The sequence below is a fragment of the Coregonus lavaretus genome, assembly GCF_964263955.1.
Source record: "Coregonus lavaretus genome assembly, chromosome: 9".
Classification (NCBI taxonomy): domain Eukaryota; kingdom Metazoa; phylum Chordata; class Actinopteri; order Salmoniformes; family Salmonidae; genus Coregonus; species Coregonus lavaretus.
This window is the reverse complement of record NC_139996.1, coordinates 55703532-55728764: the sequence shown is the minus strand read 5'-3', so window position 1 is coordinate 55728764 and position 25233 is coordinate 55703532. Positions and strand designations below refer to the sequence as shown.

Below are 25233 nucleotides of genomic sequence, written 5' to 3'. Positions count from 1 at the left end.
ACTCTACCTTTCTGAAGAAACAGCCTGGCGTTACGTCAGACCCGGGCAAAAAGTGCAGGGCAAGCAATTCGGCGTCTAAGGAGCTAAGCATTGCTGCGAAACCCGGGTTAAGGCTGCTCACTCACAGCTCAGCGTTCAATGTCATTAAAAAGGAACACTTTTAAACCGTGGTAAGCATGTGGTAAGTCAATTCTTCTCTGATTAATTTTTCCAACCGTTGGATTTTTACCGTTTTCACTCATATGACAGTTTGGCCAGTTGTCTCTGTGGCTGACATAATTGCGCAAAAACTGCGGTAACACCGTGTGTTGGAGATTGTACAAAAGTAGGCTAACGAACGTTCAGTCACTCTGAAACAAACATGACATGATGATAATGAGGCACCCAATCTTTTCAACAACCACTTGCAGAGATTTTTTCTTCATTTTTTTTATTTGATTCTTCCTCATTTCAAAACAAACATGCCTCATGCTCGAAACAGGAACCCTAGCCCCATCCCCGAGGTAACATGGGATACGGGATTGAAGGAGATGAACGAAACTTGGAAGGGAGCTATTGCCTGTCTCGGGGTGGCAGTCTTCTTCGTCATGACCATTGGGATCATATACTGGCAAGTGGTGGATCAGCCCAACAAGAACTGGATCCTAAAGGGGAGTTATAGCGGGCTAATCTGGGAGAGACGGACTCACTCTCTGGTCATACAGACACTGACAGAAGACAAGACCTACGTGGAGATTGATGTGGGCAACGTGGGGAACCCCGATATTGAAGTGCCATTTGTCAGGAACCTGTGCTGGCTCAATAAGACGGAGTTCTGCTATACATGGGATTCGGTGGCGGACATTAAAATATCTTTGGAGGTGAATGAGGCGACGGAGACGGAGTGTTATAGCATGACATGGGCGCCGGTGCACTGTCATGTGGAGCTGAAGGTATGGGAACTCTCTCTCTCTCTCTCTCTCTCTCTCTCTCTCTCTCTCTCTCTCTCTCTCTCTCTCTCTCTCTCTCTCTCTCTCTCTCTCTCTCTCTCTCTCTCTCTCTCTCTCTCTCTCTCTCTCTCTCTCTCTCTCTCTCTCTCTCTCTCTCTCTCTGTGCGCGCACACACACAGCGGATTCAGCCTGTCAGACAGAAAGAGTATTCACATAAACCCATCAGGATACATTTTCCAAAATTGTCGTTTCCAAATCAATCAATTTACATAAGTGCCTTTTCTTATTGGGAGGCTGGGTTGGTTGTCACACTTTTTATTATTGTCTGTAGTTGTCAGCACCAGTATATCTTACAAGGTATTGGGTTGAAATGGGGATCCTTTTTATCTGCTTATCTTATTCCAACATGGAGTTAGTTATAAGCCATCAAACACACTCTGTCCACTTGTGACAACCAGCCCCATTGTGGGGTTGGTTGTCACACAGTATGGGGTTGGTTGTCACAGTGTTTGCTAGTAGCTTATTCCATCTGTAACAGGAAATGAAGCAATATAGCATATAGCTTATAGCATATGATTGAACGATATTATTAACAAAATTCAGCATTTTATGCCTTGATAATAACATATTACATATTGAGTAAATTTGTGAGTGTGAATGTAAATTTACATTTATTCACCGGAGTGCTGTCCTATTTTTGTTCTATGCGTGTTTGCACATGCATGTGTGGGTGAGTGACAGAAAATAATATGTGCGTGAGAGGGAGGCAACGAAGTGAGCTCTCTATAGCACAAGCACAAAAGAGCTTAGGATTTATTGTAATGTCCCTGAACAATATGCCCAGCAAACCAAAATTGGTTCTGTGAAAGTTCCCAGAACATTTGTTAGGTTGTGGCAAATATTCTCATAACACAAAAACTGTCCAGTTGTGCTGATGATTATACAATGTTTGTGTAAAACATTTGCCTGATGTTGCAAGAATGTTCCCAGAACGTTGCTCTCACATTTTGTTGCAGCAGTATGTTAATAATAATAACAATGTTCTAAAAACATTACTGGTACATTGTGTTATTACATTACCTGGAAACCTAATGAGAACGTTTGGGTTCGGGGAATGTTCTTTTGTGGTTGTTACAGATGTTGTGCACAACATTTTAGTGAATGTTAGGACAACATTCCAAGGATATTTAATTTGAATATTATTTGTATTTTTAATCAAAAACATTCTTTGAATGTTTTTGGTGTGTTATCATCCTAATTTTAGATAAAACCCTAACTAAAACTTAATGGTAATCTTAGCTAATATTCTGGGAATGTTCCCGGTTTGCTGGGTGGTTACAATGGGTTGAATTGTGACAAGGGCATTTCCATGTGAAAGGCCCCATGAGCACTAACATAAGAGCACATCAACATTATTTTTATTTTTGGATTAATTAAGGCATATATATATAAAAAAAAAAAAAATCCATCTCCAAAAAATTTAATAACCAAAGGCTTTGATTTCTGGTCAAACAGATGGAAAAGTGGTCTTAGAAAACAGTAGAGTATAGTTCAGTACAATACATTAGAGTTTAGTACAGTACAGTACATTTGAGCACACTAGTGTAGAGAACAGTATAATTTACTGTGCTGTGCTGTTCTCTGCTGTGCTGTTCTGTGATGTGAAACATAGATGTCTATGATTGGTACAGATTTGGTCCAGACTAACCAAATTTGGTCTTGTTTGGAGGCGGAGCGCATTAGAATAATAGCCAGTATGTAGAAGAATACCCACACATACAAAGGACGATTCTACATTTTTACCATGAAGATAATGACATTCATAATTATGCATTTCTATATAGTACAGATCAGGGACCAATGATGTCATTCTGTTACCATCATTCTGTTACCATGGAATTGCCCACAACCAACACCAATTTGTTTTTATAATGGGGTTGATTATGACAACCACCCACCCAATGCTAATTAAGATTCTAGTTACCACATGGCTTGACCTAGGAACTCAGCAATAGGTTTGAAATATATCTCCCAATTTCCTCTTTTCAACAAACATTATTGTTCATGGATACCCCCATTTTTTTATTTTATTTCACCTATGAAAAACACATAAATTGACCAGGTGGATGAGTTCTTTCAAAGAATTCACACATTTGAACCCTAAAAAATAGCACCATTTTGATTGGGAGTAATTCGCACTGTGACAAACAACCCTGGTCTCCCCTATACTTGAAAATTCTGCCTATTTTTCATAAATAACAATGAAGCTTTTTGGATTGTGTGCACTAGGCATACTGTTTGTAGCCTATTGTTTGTATACTTTTTGGGGGGCTGACAAATTACCCTGGAAATGGTTTAATTTATCCTAGACATTTATATTATTTTGTTGAACTTGAATACATTTTAATGAGATGTCCAGTGTGCGCACGATGCACAGACATGGCTGTGGAAGGGAAGCAGGATCTTGAACGTCCAGTCTGCTTCGTCATGGCACTGGGTTCTAAGACCACATAATTACTGTCCTTCAGTCCCTCCTGTTGCCAAATGATTAAACGCTTAACAATTCGGATGTTTTGAAAGTTTAATCCTTGTATTGGTACATTCCCTGGCATAAGTCTGTTGTCCCGTGTCATTTGGCGATTCCAGTTGCTTTATAGCCTAAAAGCTTTATTGTTGATGCTGAACTGTCATTTCGAAAGTCCAAAATCCTATCAGGCCTGTCACGCGTCTCAGGTGACAACCTGGCACTTGTTTCATTCCTGGCACGGAGCGGAAAATACTTAGAGGAAAAGCAGCATGAAAGAACATCATAGAGGCTAGGGTGAAAGACTACAAATGTGGCGTGATGGGGTTTACGTGGACATATTTTATTCTTTAGGCTACAGTAAAGCAGTGAAGTGGAGATGAATTCAAATGTGGCACTTGAATCCATGTGCAATCATATTACCGGCCGCCAGACCATGTGTTCTGCACATTCAAAGAAAATTGAATGTAATATTGTAGGCCTGTCGTTTTTCATTTGATTCAATGTCACATGTTGTTATTATTATTATTCCACATAATTCACCAGCTTTACTGTAAGTGGAATATTGATCAGGTAGATTTAAACAAAAATGAAATGTAACCAATTTTGATGCCCAAAAATTACTAAACACAATCGCTTACAGTACTACTTATCACAATTTGATTAGAGTATATAATGAGTATGTAGAGTGCAATATTTTGCCAGTTAGACTGTAAAGGGGTTTCCATGAATTTGACAGTAACTTACAGGCAGCAAAGTGGCAAGTAAGTTACTGTATTTTATATTGCAGTACATCTACTGCTACTAATTACAGTATCAAAGCAAGTACTGTATAATGACACACAGTACAATACCAAACAATTGAATGTATTATACTGTAAAAAAGTAAATGCTACTGTAATCATAATGAATGAATGAATGAATGGATAAATTAATGAATGAATGAAATTCATTGAGGGGAGGGGTTTGTATTTCACAGTATTTTGCTGGTGCAAGCAGGTTGGCTGCTAGGTAATGTGTTTACACATTACAACATATCAATGAATATTTGGTGTTTTATATCACTTTCACTACTGGAGGCCTTAACAAAGGCTTCCAAACTGGCAGCGACTACAGGGCAAAACAGACCAAAAAGTAATGGCAAAATGCTAAAAAATATAAGGCCCAATGCAGCCGTTTTTATATGAATATTAAATCATTTCTGTGTAACAATGAAGTAGATTACTGTAATAGTTTCCCATTCAAATAGTAAAAAAATTATCAAAAATAGCTTTTTAGCAATAACTATTTATCTCGTGTTATTGGTCTATTAACTAATTTACCGCCTGGTGATGTCACCAGGCAAGCCGAAACCCCACCCATGCAAAACCTGCTGATTATATATACTGAGTGTACAAAACATTAGGAACACCTGCTCTTTCCATGACATAGACTGACCAGGTGATTTCAGGTGAAAGCTATGATCCCTTATTGATGTCACCTGTTAAATCCACTTCAATCAGTGTAGATGAAGGGGAGGAAATAGGTTAAAGAAGGATTTTTAAGCCTTGAGACAATTAAGACATGGATTGTGTATGTGTGCCATTCAGAGGGTGAATGTGCAAGTCAAAAGATTTAAGTGCCTTTGAACGGGGTATGGTAGTAGGTGCCAGGCGTACCAGTTTGAGTGTGTCAAGAACTACAATGCTGCTGGGTTTTTAATGCTCAGCAGTTTCCCGTGTGTAACAAGAATGATCTATCACCCAAAGGACATCCAGCCAACGGCAGACCAGTGGTCAAAAACGGGTCATTGATGAAAGAGGACAAAGGAGGCTGACAATAATTGTGCAGTGCAACAGACAGGCAACAGTTAGTCAACTGACAGTCCAGTACAACTTTGGTGCCCAAAGACCCATAAAAGAATGCACAACTCGTCGTACATTGACAAGAATGGGGTACGGCAGCTGACGAGTTCCTATTCTTTCAGCAAAAAAAATTAAACTGCGGTTACAGTGGCTAAGGAACGAAAACAGTGGATACTGTAGAATTGGAAAAACAATGAATGAATCTGATGAATCCCAGTTCCTGCTGTTTCACGCTGATGGGAGGACTAGGGTGTGGAGAAAACCACATGAGTACATGCCACGTGTCAACATTGCAGGCTGGTGGTTGTGTGATGGTGTGGGGTGATTTCATGGCACACATTTGGCCCCTTGATAAAAGTGGAGCAATGTTTGAATGCCACAGTATATCTGAACATCATTGCCAATCTGGTGCATCCCTTCATGGCAGCAGTGTATCCATCTGCAAATTTATTTTTTCAGCAGGATAATGCCCATGCCACAAGTCAATCCAATTGAGCATCTGTCGGATGAGATGGAACTAGCTATTCGAAGTAGAGCTTCACTACCAGCCAAATTGACACAACTGTGGGAAGCATTGGAGTCAACATCGGCCAGAATCCCTGTGGAATGCTTTCGACACCTTTTAGAGTCCATGCCCTGATGAATTGAGGCTGTTCTGAGGGCAAAAAGGGGTATAGCACAATATTAGGACGGTGCTCCTAATGTTTTGTACACTCAGTGTAGAAGGTTCTGTGTAGATTGTATTTTCAACCAGCAACTATCAGGATATAACACACATTTTTTCACACTTTTACAGTGTTAGTTTCATCAGCTGTTGTACAAGATGATACAAAACACAGGAAAAACTGAATTTTTGACTGTACTGGGCCTTTAAGACTTGTTACCACTCCAACCTATCCCCTATACATTTTAAATTGATGGGGCAATATAATATAACCACATAGGAGTTAAATTGGTACACTAACAGGTGCAACAAATATAGGCTCTTACAAGGTACGCCTCAAAATATGTTAATGAACCAGAAACAACAACACCCACTTGTAGTCAAAATAATTTTTGCGCTCCAAAAGTACGCTACAGTACTTTATTCTGTGGGGTATGATTACAGTACCCTTGAAATACAGCAAATCTTTCCCCACCCACAATGCACCATAATTTACAGTATGCTGCTGTAAAATGTTTCACAGTATTTTAATGTTGATAATACCCCAAATTACTGTATAAATTACAGTTTTACGTTATAGTGTACAGTTAAGTCAAGTGGATATAAGGATCACTATAATTAAGATTTAATTGGATACATTTGTTTAAAAATTGTTCTTACTTAGGCTACACCTAAAGGTTTTCCAGATATGGCAAATTTGTCTCGATTATTTGTTGATACTTTATGCAGCATCTACGTATTACACCTCTCTTGGCCATATGAAATCAAAAAGAGCTACTTCTGATTTATTTGATATATTTATTTAAATCACAGCTCTTGGTTGAAAAGTCTGTTGCCCTCAGTCACAACCAGCTCATTATTTTTGTAGGTAGCACTTTTTAAGTTAGATCTTCAACACTCGTCCTCTCTTGTGATGGCTTTTTCCCCATTCCTTTTTCCTTCTTCCTTATCCTCCTCCTCCCCCCCTCCTCCTTTATTTTTTATGAAGATATGTGACCGACCGCCTTAAATCGGTCTTATGTAGCAAAATTTGACTTTTTGATTTTTACATTGGATAAAAGCAGACACAGTTGAGGAACAATGGGAAAGTAATTCTGCTTCGAAAGTTGATAAACTTGTAACCCCACTTTTGAGAAAATGGCCCTTGAATGTTTTGGTAGCCCTATTGGAGAGCTCTTCTTTGTCTACACCCATTCAGCATTGTTCACACCCTCTTAAGCCAGCCCCTCTTTAAGGATTCACATGTGAGGTCATGTGCTAAACAGTGAGTAGTGTAGTAAAGATTAAGACTAAAAGTGGTAATAGTAGTAGCCTACAATAAGTAAAAATTCCAGGTAAACAGAAAGTGTCCAGATAAAAATATTTTATAAATATTAGATGACATAGTAGCAATATCAAAAATAGATAGTGTCAATATCAAAAAAAGAACACATGTCAATGCCAGTAGAGAAAGAACTACATAATATACAGTATGTACAAGAACAATATCAATAACCATATCGGTGATAGATCAGGTAGTTATATGCATACAATTAGCGGTAAAGTGGCAGAGCAGCAGGATAAAAAAAATGAATAGTAGCAGCAACGTATGGTGTGTGTGTTAGGAGAGAGTCATGTGAATAGAGGCACTGCAGATAGTGCTGATGAATGGGAACTCGCCCCCAGTGATGAACGGGTCCGTCCGAACCACGCATGAACAAGGGAATCTATATTCGGAGAGCCTGTTTCTGTCCTGCCCTTGACTTTGGTGCAGGGCATGTGATGTCCATAGCCTCTTGGTCACAAAACTACCTAAAGTTTGTCTAGCTGTGTCCAGTCTAGGTGGTGCTTGTACAGGCAGACCATCTATTGGAGGAAGGGTGTCAGCGTTGCATAGCAGCTGAAACCTGGTCCTGACTGAGTCTGAACGCTCCTTGGCGACAACAACACCAGGCTCCAGAGCATCGAAGCTGTAAAACAGGAAATAACAAAAAAAATTGAGAAGACATTACAACCTTGCATAACATCAATTCACCTCCCAAGTTTAGATAAGAAGAATAACCTCATACAATGCAATGAAAATGATATTTACCTGAAGTGCTGGTATGGCTTGATCTGTGGCAGCGGCCTGAAGTACGGAGTCAGGTGTTGTTGCCAGCCATAGCTTTCCACCAGCACCGTACCATCCTCCAGTCCAACCAGCTGTGGGATGTTGACCCCTGTCAGAGTGCTCCTTTACAACACAAGCAATCTCGGACAAAGTGTTCACTCTGGTCTTTCTGAAGCGCTGCTTGATGAGGCCGAAGCACCAGACGGGGGCAAACTTGGTGTGGCCTGTGATCAGGAAGTAAAGGTCCAGACTGTGGTAGAACTTGTGCATGGTCCGCCAGGCACAATACCAGAGCACAAACTTGTTCTTGTTTTGGCCACTGCAGTTGTCACAATTCAGGTCCACACGTGTTTCCCCAACTCCGTAGTTGGTGAAGGATAGTGCACCTGCAAACAACAACAAAAGAACATTAAGATAAATTAAAATTAATTGTCTCACCCCTGTTAGTCTGTCTTTACATAGCTCAGTGAAAGGCATTTGCCTGCTTCCCATATATACAGTGCTGCTTGAAAGTATGTGAAACCCTTGTGCAATTACAGATTTCTTCAGTTTTACCATGAAATCTTCATTTAATCAGAACCAGTCTTTTTGATCTGACATAACAGGTTTATATTTACCAATACCATATGTTGGTGTAGAGGAAATAATGTGTGTAGTAGAAAAACAAAATTAAAAATGAATTAGTGCAGGTGCAAAAATAAGTGAACCCCAAGTTGCATTGGTTAAATCAAGCAGGTAAGTAAAATTAGCTACCAAATGAACAGATCAAAGGAGAGATCATTAGGAAAGAGTTTGGGCGGGACTCTGATAAATAGAGATAAGGAACCTGGTCAGTTACCCTTCCAGGTGAATGCAAAGCACACCATGCTGGGAGGAAAGGAGATCTCAGAGGACATCAGGACGAGGGTAGTGAGAGCACATCAGTCTGGGGAAGGCTATAAAATCATCTCAAAAAGATTTGAGCTCTATCAGTCCACTGTGAGGCAAATACTTTACAAATGGAGAGCATTTAACATGACAGCAACTCGGCCTAGAAGTGGATGCCCTTCCAAAATAGTCCAAAGCGCCACAAGAACAATAATAAATCAGGTAAAATCCAACCCAAACATAATATCTAGAGATTTGCAGACCTCCCTTGCTGCATCTCAGGTAACTGTGCATGCTTCAACAATAAGAAGAACACTGAATGGAAATGACATTCATGGTAGGGTTGCTAAGAAGAAGCCTCTACTGTCTGAAAAAAAATCAAACTGCCCGTCTTATAGTACAAATAAAGAAAAACACTTGAATGAGTAGGTGTGTCCAAACCGTTCACTGGTGCTGTGTGTGTGTGTGTATATATATATATACACTGCTCAAAAAAATAAATGGAACACTTAAACAACACAATGTAACTCCAAGTCAATCACACTTCTGTGAAATCAAACCGTCCACTGTCACGCTCGTCGATAGAAGTGGACCAATGCGCAGCGTGATAAGTGAACATACTTCTTTTATTAGAGTCACCACACGAACAAAACAACAAACGATACGAAACGTGAAGTCCTACGGTTACACAAACCAAACGGAACAAGATCCCACAACACACTGTGGAAAACAGGCTGCCTAAGTATGGTTCCCAATCAGAGACAACAAGCAACAGCTGATACACGTTGCCTCTGATTGAGAAACACACCGGCCAACATAGAAACAAATGAACTAGACAATCACCCTAGCACACAAAACACATAGAAACAACACACCCTGGCTCAACATAACAGAGTCCCAGAGCCAAGGCGTGACAGTACCCCCCCCCCCCAAAGGCGCGGACTGCGACCGCGCCAAACATAAACCGAACAGGGGAGGGCCGGGTGGGCATTCCTCCTCGGAGGCGGTTCCGGCTCCGGGCATGACCCACACTCCCTCTCTAACCCCCCAAAGTGCCCCTGGTCCGGTCTGGCCCTGCTGGCCGGAGCTGGACTGAACACTGGTGGAGGGATTGCTCTAGCTCCGGAGTGGAGCAGCTGACCGGTGCCGGACCAGGAACCGGTGGAACAGGCAAAGGGGGGTGCCGGACTGACGACGCGCACCACAGGCTTGGTGCGGGGAGCAGGGACGGGCCGAACCGGGCTGACGAAGCGCACCACTAGCTTGGTGCGGGGAGCAGGAACAGGCCGGACCGGGCTGACGACGCGCACCATTGGCTTGGTGCGGGGAGCAGGAACAGGCCGGACCGGGCTGGCGACGCGCACCACAGGCTCGGTGCGAGGGACAGGAACAAGCCGGACCGTACTGGGGACACACACCACTGGCCCTACGCGGGGATCAGGAACGGGCCGGACCGGACTGGCAACACACCCCAGTACCTCTCGCCGTGCCTCTACATCCTCCTTCCCCCTGGTGACCAGTGACTCCCGTAACCTGGCGGCCTCCTGCTGCCCCGTCGTCCACGGCGTGAATTTGTGACATCCACTTAGGAAGCAACACTGATTGACAATAAATTTCACATACTGTTGTGCAAATGGAATAGACAACAGGTGGAAATTATAGGCAATTAGCAAGACACCCCCAATAAAGGACTGGTTTTGCAGGTGGTGACCACAGACCACTTCTCAGTTCCTATGCTTCCTGGCTGATGTTTTGGTCACTTTTGAATGCTGGCGGTGTCTGCTCAAACGGCCAGAAACAGACTCCATGAGGGTGGTATGAGGGCCCGACGTCCACAGGTGGGGGTTGTGCTTACAGCCCAACAACGTGCAGGACGTTTGGCATTTGCCAGAGAACACCAAGATTGGCAAATTTGCCACTGGCGCCCTGTGCTCTTCACAGATGAAAGCAGGTTCACACTGAGCACATGTGACAGACGTGACAAAGTCTGGAGACGCCTTGTAGAACGTTCTGCTGCCTGCAACATCCTCCAGCATGACCGGTTTGGCGGTGGGTCAGTCATGGTGTGGGGTGGCATTTCTTTGGGGGGCCGCACAGCCCTCAATGTGCTCGCCAGAGGTAGCCTGACTGCCATTAGGTACCGAGATTAGATCCTCAGACCACTTGTGAGACCATATGCTGGTGCGGTTGGCCCTGGGTTCCTCTTAATGCAAGACAATGTTAGACCTCATGTGGCTGGAGTGTGTCAGCAGTTCCTGCAAGAGGAAGGCATTGATGCTATGGACTGGCCCGCCCCATTCCCCAGACCTGAATCCAATTGAGCACATCTGGGACATCATGTCTCGCTCCATCCACCAACGCCACGTTGCACCACAGACTGTCCAGGAGTTGGCGGATGCTTTAGTCCAGGTCTAGGAGGAGATCCCTCAGGAGACCATCTGCCACCTCATCAGGAGCATGCCCAGGCGTTGTAGGGAGGTCATACAGGCACGTGGAGGCCACACACACTACTGAGCCTCATTTAGACTTGTTTTAAGGACATTACATATATATATATGTGTGTGTGTGTGTGTGTATACATATGTGTATATATATATATATATATATATATATATATATATATATATATATATATATATATGTGTGTGTATATATGTATATATATATGTACAGTGGGGAGAACAAGTATTTGATACACTGCCGATTTTGCAGGTTTTCCTACTTACAAAGCATGTAGAGGTCTGTAATTTTTATCATAGGTACACTTCAACTGTGAGAGACGGAATCTAAAACAAAAATCCAGAAAATCACACTGTATGATTTTTAAGTAATAATTTGCATTTTATTGCATGACATAAGTATTTGATCACCTACCAACCAGTAAGAATTCTGGCTCTCACAGAACTGTTCTCCACTCATTACCTGTATTAACTGCAGCTGTTTGAACTCGTTACCTGTATAAAAGACACCTGTCCACACACTCAATCAAACAGACACCAACCTCTCCACAATGGCCAAGACCAGAGAGCTGTGTAAGGACATCCGGGATAAAATTGTAGACCTGCACAAGGCTAAGATGGGCTACAGGACAATAGGCAAGCAGCTTGGTGAGAAGGCAACAACTGTTGGCGCAATTATTAGAAAATGGAAGAAGTTCAAGATGACGGTCAATCACCCTCGGTCTGGGGCTCAATGCAAGATCTCACCTCGTGGGGCATCAATGATTTTTGTTTTAGATTCCGTCTCTCACAGTTGAAGTGTACCTATGATAAAAAATTACAGACCTCTACATGCTTTGTAAGTAGGAAAACCTGCAAAATCGGCAGTGTATCAAATACTTGTTCTCCCCACTGTATGTCCTGAATCAGTATAAAGGAGGAAATGTTGCTTACTCGTTGAGCAAAATCAAAGCTGAAATGCACCCTGTCGTCTTTGCTTGCTGGTTCAGTAGTGCCTCCCAGAGACAACTGCAGGTCTTGACAGGTGGTCTTGCAGTCAGCAACCATCTTCTGGTAGACAGACCGCTCACCATTCTCCTTGTATGACTGGTGGAGGAGAGTCAGGCGTGTTCTATTGATGTTCCATCACTAGCACAGAGAGGCTGCTGCCTAAATACAGACTTGAAAATCACTGGCCACTTTAATAAATAGAACACTAGTCACTCTAATAATGCCCCTTTAATGTTTACATATCTTGCATTACCATCTCATATGTATATACTGGATTCTATACTATCTATTGCATCTTAGACTATGCCACTCTGATAATGATAATGACATTGCTCATCCATATATTTACACTACCGGTCAAAAGTTTTAGAACACCTACTCATTCAAGGGTTTTTATTTTCTAAATTGTAGAATAATAGTGAAGACATCAAAACTATGAAATAACATATGGAATCATGTAGTAACCAAAAAAGTGTTAAATAAATCAAAATATATTTTATATTTGAGATTCTTCAAATAGCCAGCCTTTGCCTTGATGACAGCTTTGCACACTCTTGGCATTCTCTCAACCAGCTTCACGAGGAAGTCACCTGGAATGCATTTCAATTGACAGGTGTGCCTTCATAACAGTTCATTTGTGGAATTTCTTTCCTTCTTAATGCGTTTGAGCCAATCAGTTGTGTTGAGACAAGGTAGGGGGGTATACAGAAGAAAGCCCTATTTGGTAAAAGACCAAGTCCATATTTTGGCAAGAACAGCTCAAATAAGCGAAGAGAAACCACATTCCATCATTAAGTTAAGACATGAAGGTCAGTCAATACGGAACATGTCAAGAACTTTCAAAGTTTCTTCAAGTGCAGTCGCAAAAACCATCAAGTGCAATGATGAAACTGGCTCTCATGAGGACCACCACAGGAATGGAAGACCCAGAGGTACCTCTGCTGCAGAGGATAAGTTCATTCGAGTTACCAGCCTCAGAAATTGCAGCCCAAATAAATGCTTCACAGAGCTCAAGTAACAGACACATCTCAACATCAACTGTTCAGAGGAGACCTTGTGAATCAGGTCTTCATGGTCGAATTACTGCAAAGAAACCACTACTAAAGCACACCAATAAGAAGAAGAGACTTGCTTGGGCCAAGAAACACGAGCAATGGACATGAGGCCGGTGGAAATGTGTCCTTTGGTCATCCACCTCTGGCCTGCTGGCTCCCCTTCCTCTGCGGAAGCATAGCTCCCGCTCAGCCCAGTCAAAACTGTTCGCTGCTCTGGCACCCCAATGGTGGAACAAGCTCCCTCACGACGCCAGGACAGCGGAGTCACTCACCACCTTCCGGAGACATTTGAAACCCCACCTCTTTAAGGAATACCTGGGATAGGATAAAGCAATCCTTCTAACCCCCCCCCCAAATTGTAAAGTGGTTATCCCACTGGCTATAGGGTGAACGCACCAATTTGTGAGTCGCTCTGGCTAAGAGCGTCTGCTAAATGACGTTAATGTGCCCTTGAGCAAGGCACTTAACCCTAATTGCTCCTGTAAGTCGCTCTGGATAAGAGTGTCTGCTAAATTACTAAAATGTAAATGTAAAAATGAGTCCAAATTTGAGATTTTTGGTTCCAACCGCCATGTCTTTGTGAGACGCGTTGTGGGTGAACGCATAATCTCTGCATGTGTATTCCCCACTGTAAAGCATGGAGAAGGAGGTGTTATGGTGTGGGGGTACTTTGCTGGTGACACTGTCTGTGATTTATTTAGAATTCAAGGCACACTTAACCAGCATGGCTACCACAGCATTCTGCAGCGATATGCTATCGCATCTGGTTTGGGCTTAGTGGAACTATCTATTTTTTTTTCAACAGGACAATGACCCAACACACCTCCAGGCTGTGTAAGGGCTATTTGACCAAGGAGAGTGATGTAGTGCTGCATCAGATGACCTGGCCTCCACAATCCCCCGACCTCATCTAAATTGAGATGGTTTGGGATGCGTCGGACCGCAGAGTGAAGGAAAAGCAGCCAACAAGTGCTCAGCATATGTGGGAACTCCTTCAAGACTGTTGGAAAAGCATTCCAGCTGAAGCTGGTTGAGAGAACGCCAAGACTGTGCAAAGCTGTCGTCAAGGCAAAGGGTGGCTACTTGAAGAATCTAAAATATATTATGTTTTGTTTAACACCTTTTTGGTTACTACATGATTCCATGTGTCATTTCATAGTTTGTCTTCTATTATTCTACAATGTAGAAAATAGTACAAAATGAAGAAAAACCTTTGAATGAGTAGGTGTTCTAAAACTTTTTACCAGTAGTAAATACACACAGACAGCACCAGTGAAAGGTTTTGACACACCTACTCATTCAAGCAGTTTTCTTTATTTTTACTATAAGACGGCAGTTTGGTTCTTTTTTGACAGCAGAGGCTTCTTCTTAGCAACCCTCCCACTTTTTTGGTTACTACATGATTTCATATGTGTTTTTTAATAGTTTTGATGTCTTCACTATTATTTCCATGATGTAGAAAATAGTAAAAATAAAGAAAAACCCTTGAATGAGTAGGTGTCCTAAAACTTTTGACCGAGTAGTGTATATATTCTTATTCCATTCCTTTTCTTAGATTTGTGTATATTAGCTAGCTAACATTAGGCTATAACTAGCAACGCAAATGGCTTTCTGAGATAATATTACTACACAGATCATACAATTAATTTTAGCTAGCGAGCCAGCCACCTAACGTTAGCTAGCTAGCTAACAGTAAGCTTTAACTTGCAATGAAATCAACTTTCTGACAAAATTAGAAATGTATAATATCTGAAACTGTAGCTAGACGCTTACCGTATACATGGATGAACGCTTCACGGCAGACTGCTAACCCCTTTCATTAAATAAGACTTCCTGTGTCGTTTCCGTTTTATTTGTACAACTTGCTTGGCCTGTTGTGTCAAGTCACTCTGGTCCACACTGACCGTGTGCAATGCCATAAGAATCATCAGATCTTTCTCCCTCTCTGTCACGGATGCCATGGTTACCTGAAAAAACTGCAGTTCTTTGGTGCATTCGTAAATCTGCTCTCGTCTGAGTTTGTCAGAGCGCAGAATAACGGATTAATTTACGAAAGCTCAACGCCAGTTGAAAATGGCCGGTGTCAGTAAACGTCGACAAAAAAGCGTAATTAAATTGTTGCCAGCAGCACAGTTACAGTCACCAACACTCTGGATAACATGAAAACAGCCTAACCAGCTCTGCTAGGGCGAGTAAAATTGTCAGAGTGAGGTGTTCTCTCATTTGTGTCTGGAAGTAGCTAGCAAGCTAGCCAACGTTAGCCAGTTAGCTTGGGTGCTTGACTGCCGTTGTGTGTTCAGAACGCTCGGATCAACCCTACTCCTCGGCCAGAGCGTCCAGTGTGCGCTCTGAACGCTCCTAGACCGAAACGCTCTGAATTTACGAACTGACAATCTGACAACGCTCTGAGTTTACGAACGCCCAGAGCACACTCTGAGCGCACTCTGGCACTCCAGACTGAATTTACGAACACACCCCTACACATAACGAGCAGCTCATTCTATAGATGGAAGATGCTACACGGCAGACCAATCCGAAACTCATCTCTCGGCATATCTAGCCCATTCATTATCTCAGCCAATCATGGCTAGCGAGAATGTTCCTGTCTTTTTCTGTGGCTAAACCAACTAGGCTCGTAATTTAACAACTTTATTCGTATTTACAGATGGCATACAAGTTTGTTATTAAGGCACATGTTCCAGAAGGCATTTCTGCCAAAAAACGCATTTTGATAAAAAAGAAACGTTCAAATGCCTCTCCTGTGAAGTCGTGACTTGCAACACACGCCTAGTTTCCTGAAACGAGTCAGATATGCATTAGTGTTTGAGATTGATTCTAGATGACACTCAAGACCTCAGATCAACCCCTTTAGACTTTCCAACTCGGTCTCAATCTCTGTTTTCTTCCACTGTCTATTCTTTATCATTCAACTACCTTTCATCTATCTCTCATAATTTTCCTCCCTCCCTCTTGACCCTATTTTAATTCACCTCTCTCTCCCCAGTTCTGTTTCTTTAGAGGAATATTCTCTCTTCCTCCTTCCTTCCACTGTCACGATCCCGGTCTCTTTCTTTCTCTTTGTCCATCTCTCACTTCCCTCTTGCTGACATTGTATTAATCTCCTCTCTGCTTTTTTTTCCCACCATCTACTTCTCTCTGTCCTCCTATTCCACTCACGCTTTAACTGAAAAGATTGTCTGTATGTCTTATCTAACTGTGTGTGTGTGTGTGTGTGTGTGTGTCTCCCCCCTCCCTAGGACTGCTTCTCCATGGCTAACATGTCATGGTACGGTGGCGCCAGCGTCCAGAACCAGAGCTGGCCAATCAACGAGCAGAATGTCACCATGCAGCCGTTCACCGTTAGCAACCTCAGGGACAACCCCTCTGGCTTTGGCTCAGTCCTCGAACGCTACTTCCTGGGCTCGTCAGGTAAGGGGTCATCGCCTTGACAACGAGCGCAATATCTGGTCTGTCGGCTTAATAACGGGTGCCGAATGAGAATGTTGAGCCAGATTGATTTAGCTAAAAGTGGCCCCTAATCAATGATACAGGGTTAGATACATTTTCCATCCCCTAATGGTTATGGTTAGCATTAGGGGAAGGGATATCTGATTCTATGGGTGACATGATGAGTCACAGAGACAGGGGAAAGCCCTGTTGTTGTTCTTTTGTTGACTTACTGTATCACTTACATCCCTACGGGACATCTGCTCTGTAAATAGTGTAACACGATACAGGTTGTCCCTGGGTTTATTAATTGAGAGATTAGACTACAAAGGGCAGCAAACCACCATCATACATGAACTCCTAGGGATGCAGCACTAATTGCCTTTTGTTTCTATTATAAGAAGCAACAGATTACTTTATTGGACAGGTTATTTTGGGGGGTATCAGTTTTATCTGGATAGGATTGTAGGGCATGCCATGCTAGTGGTCTCAGCCGGATGTAAATGTGTGTGTGTGTGTTTGTGTGTGTGTGTGTGTGTGATGAGGGGTATTGCAATGACCCCTGGGGACTATGGACCACCACGCCTGCTATGTGTGGCATGTGTGACAGGGCTGCTGAGCTCCTAACCTAGTCTCCGCTAAAAGTGAGCCATATGTAAACGCCAAACACACACACACACACACACACACACACACACACACACACACAATAAGAAAAGAGTGCATAATACAAAGACATTTTAATGCAATGTGTGTGAGTCAAGGTCTGTTTGTGTAAGTGTGTGTCTGAGTGTGTATGTGCGCACGTGTGTGTGTGTGTGTGTGTGTGTACACGTGTGAGTGAGAGAATGTACCATGACTGTGTGTGTTTGTTGGAGCTGAAACATGCTAATCTTTGTCCCAGACAGCTTTGCCATTCCAGATCAGAGCATGGGGCAGTACATCAACTAAAGGCCATAATTATCATCATGTGATACAAACAAAGGCCCTTTATGATTCATCAGACCATTGTTTCCCCTCACACACACACACACACACACAGTCTTATATAACACAGTAGCAGGGGCTTAACTAAGGGAGAGAGTCGCATGACTTAAATCCCTTTTCCACCTTCTGAGAGGGTAGCAGTAATGTCCAGGACGTTTTAACCCTCTGTTATCACTGTGCTTTGAAGATAAATAATAAAAGTGCTCTGGGCTAAAGCTACTGCCGCTATCTCTGGACATAGCAAAGCTGATCAACGACAATGCCAGACATGCTAATGTGATACTAATGCTAACATTTTGCAGGTAAGATTTCAAAAGTAACACTCAGAATGAAATGTAGGGCCGGTTTCCCAGACACAGATTAAGCCTAGTCCTGGATTAAAAAGCTTCTCCATTGAAAGAGCTTTTTAGTCAAGGGCTAGGCCTAATCTGTGTCTGGGAAACCGGCCCATAATGAATAGAGCCCACGTGGTACTCTATTCCACGTGATTTAATTTGTTTTACATTAAATGCATTGTATGCATTTCTTTGGCTCCTATGTCTCCGCCCTCCATTGAAAATGAGTTAATTCTGGTGGTTTTGTCGAGTGAATCCACGGCAACAATGAGCTCAGGTCTCATTGTTCTACTGTATATAATGAACGCAATAAGAGCAGCAGCTGATCTAGCTGAAACGCAGTCTGTCTTGGGAAAATCATTGATCTGTCACTCTAATGTTTTCACCTATCCACTCACTTACAGATCAGTGGTTATCTCGAGGGGAATAGAAGAACCCAGCTGGAAAAACTGGTTGCCATGACATCATGATTAAATACTGGTTTTATAAAGATGTTTTGTTAACAAATAAAAACCAGAAAATGACGTAATTCCCATGATGTCTTGATCTTGTCATTAAAAATACAGTCGGTTACATGGTTAAGACCAGAGGGTTGTAATACTGTGTGCATAATACTGTACGTTTACTCAAATGGTTTTGAGGAAACCGATTGCCTTGAGCCATTTGAGTTGGCAAATGAATCATTTGATTATACTGTACTGTCAATGTGTGAGTAAGCAATGTACAACAAGTGTTCCTTTTAACTGTGCTTGAATAAACAACGTAAATGTAGAGTGAAGCTAATTTAAATTATGTTGTTGACTTTACTTGAATAATTGAGTGAAGTGCTTAAATTATGTTGTCGACTTTACTTAAATATACTATGTTATTGTAATGTAACCCTTGTGAGTGAAGTTGACGTAAACACAATTGAGTTAAGCTCACTTGAACATGAAAACTTGCTACTCAAATGGTTTAAGGAAACCGATTTGCCTTAAACCTATTAAATTAATGTATATGAAACAAAATACCTGTAAGAAACTAAAATGTAAAACAAAGTTACTTTTGTCCTTAGTAAAACAAAATTACAAAAAGCACAGCTGATTCAACTTGTCAATAAATCATCAAGCCCTCAATGAGTTGAATCAGGTGAGTTTGTCTGTGTGCTGTTGGGGGAGTATTCAAGGCCTGGAGTTGGGAACCACTGCTGTAGGCCTATGGCTGCAATGGCGTTGAATGCCATTATCACCTGCAAAAGGAGTTGACATTGCTGATATCCTGAAAAGAGTGACAATCAAATAAAACTAATTGGAGAGCTTAAAACTGAACAAAAAGGTACACTACAGATACAAAAGTATGTGGACACCCCTTCAAATTAGTGGATTCGGCAATTTCAGCCACACCCGTTGCTGACAGGTGTATAAAAACGAGCACACAGCCATGCAATCTCCATAGACAAATATTCACAGTAGAATGGCCTTCCTGAAGGGCTCAGTGACTTTCAACGTGGCACTGTCATAGGATGCCACCTTTCCAACAAGTCAGTTCGTCAAATTTCTACCCTGCTAAAGCTGCCCTGGTCAACTGTAAGTGCTGTTATTGTGAAGTGGAAACGTCTAGGAGCAGCAACGGCTCAGCAGCGAAGTGGTAAGTTACACAAGCTCACAGAATGGGCTCACAGAATGGGACCGCCGAGTGCTGAACTGCGTAGCACGTAGAAATCATTTGTCCTTGATTGCAACACTATCGAGTTCCAAACTGCCTCTGGAAGCAACGTCAGCACAAAAACTGTTCATCGGGAGCTTCATGAAATGGGTTTCCATGGCCGAGCAGCCACACACAAGCCTAAGATCACCATGCGCAATGCCAAGCGTTGGCTGGAGTGGTGTAAAGCTTGCCGACCAATGGACTCTGGAGCAGTGGAAACGCGTTCTCTGGGGTGTTTCATCACGCTTCACCATCTGGCAGTCCGATAGACAAATCTGGGTTTGGCGGATGTCAGGAGAACGCTACCTGCCCCAATGCATAGTGCCAACTGTAAAGTTTGGTGGAGGAGGAATAATGGTCTGGGGCTGTTTTTCATGGTTTGGGCTAGGCCCCTTAGTTCCAGTGAATGGAAATCTTAACGCTACAGTATACAATGATATTCTAGATAATTCTGTGCTTCCAACTTTGTGGCAACAGTTTGGGGAAGGCCCTTTCCTGTTTCAGCATGACAATTCCCCTGTGCACAAAGCGAGGTCCATACAGAAATGGTTTGTTGAGATCGGTGTGGAAGAACTTGACTGGCCTACACAGAGCCCTGACCTCAACCCCATCAAACACCTTTGGGATGAATTGAAACGCCGACTGCGAGCCAGGCCTAATCGCCCAACATCAGTGCCCAACCTCACTAATGATATTGTGTGGCTGAATGAAAGCAAGTCCCCGCAGCAATGTTCCAACATCTAGTGGAAAGCCTTCCAATAAGAGTGGAAGCAGTTATAGTAGCAAAGGGGGGACCAACTCCATATTAATACCCATGATTTTGGAATGAGATGTTTGACGAGCATGTGTCCACATACTTTTGGTCATGTAGTGTAGGTAATGTTCATTTGAGAATACAACACACACAAATTAGAGAGAGTCCCTTTATTGCAGGATTGTGAGATGTGATTAATCAACATTGACACTAATTCATCTTGAATAATAGTTTTAAGTTAACAATTACAAGTTTAAACACCTCACTTCAAAGAATCAACACTTTCATATAATTTCAAAGCTTACAAGTAATCTAACTCATAGATAAAGGTTAAACATCTAAATAACAAGAAGGCTATTATTACAAAAGCATAATTTAAAGTAAACAAAAAAAAGTAAATACCAGAGGTGGCCAGCCTCGCTCCACTGATCCCTGATCTACTGGGTGTGCAGATTTCTGTTCCAGCCCAGCAATAACATACTTGATTATCAACTAATTAGGTTTGATAAATTGAATCAGGTGTGTTAGTGCTGGGTTGGAACAGAAGCCTGCACACCCAACAGGGTTGGCCTGCTCCAGTTGTAATAGGTTTATACATTGTGTGTGACTTTTAAACTGTATTTTTTTAACAACATTTGCTAACTTAGGTGCACATAGGGCTGTGGCGGTCATGACATTTTGTCAGCCGGTGATTGTCAAGCAAATAACAGCCGGTCTCATGGTAATTGACCGTTAATTAACATAAACACATTTAGCATCTCCTGGCTTCCACACATAGCCTACAAGCCACACTGATGCAGACCTTTGGAACATCTACATTTTAAGAAGTCTAATAAATCCATGTAATATAGCTTACACCATCACAATAAATCCATTATTTATTTTAGACAGGTCTAAAGAAACAGATTAACAGAATAGCATACTCTGCGTTGTCCTTATGTTAGGCCCTGATCTGGCTATGCCATATGCCTGTGGGCTACACTAGTTCATTTAGCAGACAAGATATGCTTAGAATTCCGTGGCATTATTTTATAGTATGAAGAATACAATTTAACACAGCTGAATAAAATTGAAAGGATATTTTCTCCAAACGATTTGAGGGAGTGCGCACATGCGGCTGTTCTGTGTTGAGCGGTTAACAAAGAAACAGGTACTCTTATATGCTTAATTTAGAGTTATTTATGTAACTTTAGTTGTGATACAAATGTTGGGTTATATGTTTTGATTTTTAATACATTCTAAGGCTGCATGATGCGACTAATGATGATTTGAAAAAAGTTGCTTGAAAGGCATGAGCTCTGCTTAGTTTTTTTGCGCAGGCTGTACACACTTCATCAGTCTCTCATTCACAATTTGACAAGAACTTGATAAGGCCTTGAATTTCCCGGCTGCATCCCCTTTGTGTGGCTATAATCCCCCCAAAAGAAATCCATGCCTTTTGCGGCCAGTGGCCGTTGTGCCCTTGGGCTGAATATAATTATTATAATTCCCTTCTCAACGCTGGGTGCCGAAGCACCTCTCAGTTACGTGATCAGGTCTTTCTCACAGGCTACAGGTGAAGACACACATCGGGGACGCAACTGTGCGCGTCCTTATCCAATTCCGATGTGCATATTGAAGATATTGTAAGAACTGTCCACATTTACTTTTCGTCAGCCAACAAGATGAGTAGGCCTAACGAACAGCAAAAGCACTAGCCTATGTCAATCTACTATCCACCATAGTACAAAAGTTGCCCTATTCTGTGCGAGAAATAAATATTCCAAACATAGTCCGGGACAGTTGAGGGATGGAATAGATCCCAAATTAATACAACCACTAGCATCAAAAAAACTGTTTTAAGCAGTGAGCCTGACGCAACAGATGGGCACGTTTAGCTTAAAATGTTGTTAACTATTAGGCTATTTCTTCCCATTATAAGCGCAGCAATGCACACACAGCAGTAGCCTATAAGCGCGAATGTTACATTAGCAGGAAAACACCATTCTCAAAAGTGACCAAAAATGTGATTATGCATGTAATGCTTTTATTACAAAGGTGCATTTTTATGGTGAAAATTCTTCCCCAAACTTGAAACTCACGCGCTGCATACAGTGCCTTCGAAAAGTATTCAGACCCCTTGACATTTTCCACATTTTGTTAGTTTTCAGCCTTATTCTAAAATTGATTAAATCGTTTTTCCTCCTCATCAATCTGCACACAATGACCCCATAATGACAAAGCAAAAACAGGATTTTAGAAAAAAACTGATATCACATTTACATATGTTTTCAGACCCTTTACTCAGTACTTTGTTGAAGCACCTTTGGCAGCGATTACAGTCTCGAGTCTTCTTGGGTATGATGCTACAAGCTTGGCACACCTCTGCAGATCCTCTGCAGATCCTCTCAAGCTATTTTCAGGTCTCTCCAGAGATGTTCGATCGGGTATCTCAAGGACATTCAGAGACTTGTCCTGAAGCCACTCCTGCATTGTCTTGGCTGTGTGCTTAGGGTCGGTGTCCTGTTGGAATGTGAACCTTTGCCCCAGTCTGAGGTCCTGAGTGCTCTGGAGCAGGTTTTCATCAAGGATCTCTCTGTACATTGCTCCATTAATCTTTGCCTCAATACTGACTAGTCTCCCAGTCCCTGCCGCTGGAAAACATCCCAAGAGCATGATGCTGCCACCACCATGCTTCACTGTAGGGATGGTGCCAAGTTTCCTCCAGAAGTGACGCTTGGCATTCAGGCCAAAGAGTTCAATCTTGGTTTCATCAGAACAGAGAATCTTGTTTTTCATGGTCTGAGAGTCTTTAGTTGCCTTTTGGCAAACTCCAAGCGGACTCTAAGAAGAGTCTTGGTGGTTCCAAACGTCTTCCATTTAAGAATGATGTAGGCCACTGTGTTCTTGGGGACCTTCAATGCTACAGAAACTTTTCGGTACCCTTCTCCAGATCTGTGCCTCGACACAATCCTGTCGTCTCTGAGCTCTACGGACAATTCCTTCGACCTCATGGCTTGGTTTTTGCTCTGACATGCACTGTCAACTGTGTGACCTTATATAGACAGGTCTGTGCCTTTCCAAATCATGTCCAATCAATTGAATTTACCACAGGTGGACTCCAGTCAAGTTGTAGAAACATCTCAAGGATGATCAATGGAAACAGGATGCACCTGAGCTCAATTTCGAATCTCATAGCAAAAGGTCTGAATACTTATGTAAATAAGGTAAAAACCTGTTTTCACTTTGTCATCATAGGGTATTGTGTGTAGATTGCTGAGGATTCTTAAAAAAATAAATAATAATAATTAATAAGGCTGTAACGTAACAAAATGTGGAAAAAGTCAAGGGGTCTGAATACTTTCCGAAGGCACTGTATGTATACCAGTTAGGTTCTACACCCATTGTAAAGCGTATTAATGTGCTTAATTTTCAGAAGTTATTTGGCCACTTTAGTTGTGATACAAAACTTATCATAACATATAGGTCGATTGGCTAGGCTACATGAGGTGTGCGAATATGATTTGAAAAAGTTGCAGAAAAAGCATGCACCGTTTGCCTTAAGCTGACAGATGATAATATATCATTCACAAGTGAGAGGCTAATATTGTCACCCATCACACTATTATTGATTTAATCTTGTCTTTACATATACTAAATAATATATGTGTGAAATTTGTTTTGATGTAGAATGGAACATTATCATGCACCTGTCACGGAACTGGGGCAGCGGGGAAAAAAATAAATGTCATCTATGCACTTAAATAGCGAATGGAGGAAGCTTTTCCTGTGGTTCATTTTCATGCCAGCCAGGTAAGCTATACTCCTGTTTTAAAGAGAAGCAATGTGCTTAATATTAGGAAGGTTGAGAAATAAATATAGTAGGCCTAGTCTATAGAAAGCTGATGCGATCCTCCTCTTTTTAATAGAGGCCATCACTCTGTTTTCTCACGAAATTGCATAGCCTATAGAAATGTTGCGCAACATGAGCTCACGGGCTCTCATGAAGTGTTTGATTAAATTTTCGATTACATGTGCATTGATGTCAGAGTGATTAGAGGGACAATAGAGTGCTGAGTACCATGCAGTTAGCAAGTTTGGTAGGATACCTATGACCATCAGCAGCATCAGAGCTTGGAGACGCCTAATTACCGTGACTAAACAGTCACATGGAATTTGACTGCCGTCATGACTCGTGACCGCCGGTGTGGTGGTAATACGGTCACCGTAACAGCTAATAAGATAAGAGACAGAGAGAGCGCACACAGGAGAATAAATAAAGAAATAGAGCGCAAGAGAGATAAAAAAAAAGAAGAGAGAGGGTACTGGAGAGTACAGGAGGGAGAGAGCACAGGAAAGAGAGAGAGCAGGAAAGTGAAATTTGAGCTAGTTGCCAACTGGGGGAGCTTGTCCTATGCCCACCTGTCTTAAACTGTACATAACAACTGGAAGTACTGGAGTGCAGATTAGATATCGCTGAGATGCAAGATACATTTTTTTTGGAGCTATCATGCGAGCGGTCTAAAGCCCAAAGGCTTATTCCTATATTTACACATCATTAAGTAATGTAGATACACGTTACAGGGGGTTACCACAACCAAGACGTAAGCATTATTGGTGTAA

At 42.0% G+C, this 25233-nt stretch overlaps 1 protein-coding gene across 1 annotated transcript in view; it reads left to right on the top strand.

Moving 5' to 3' along the window:
* Positions 1–461: 461 nt before the first annotated feature.
* Positions 462–25233, top strand: part of LOC311135160 (SITS-binding protein) — a gene marked incomplete at both ends in the record, with an annotated part of 74152 nt that continues 49380 nt past the window's right edge. The window contains 2 exons of the mRNA XM_084169067.1: positions 462–932; positions 16680–16851. Coding sequence (XP_084025193.1) covers positions 462–932; positions 16680–16851 — 643 coding nt within the window. The remainder of the gene's footprint in view (positions 933–16679; positions 16852–25233) is intronic.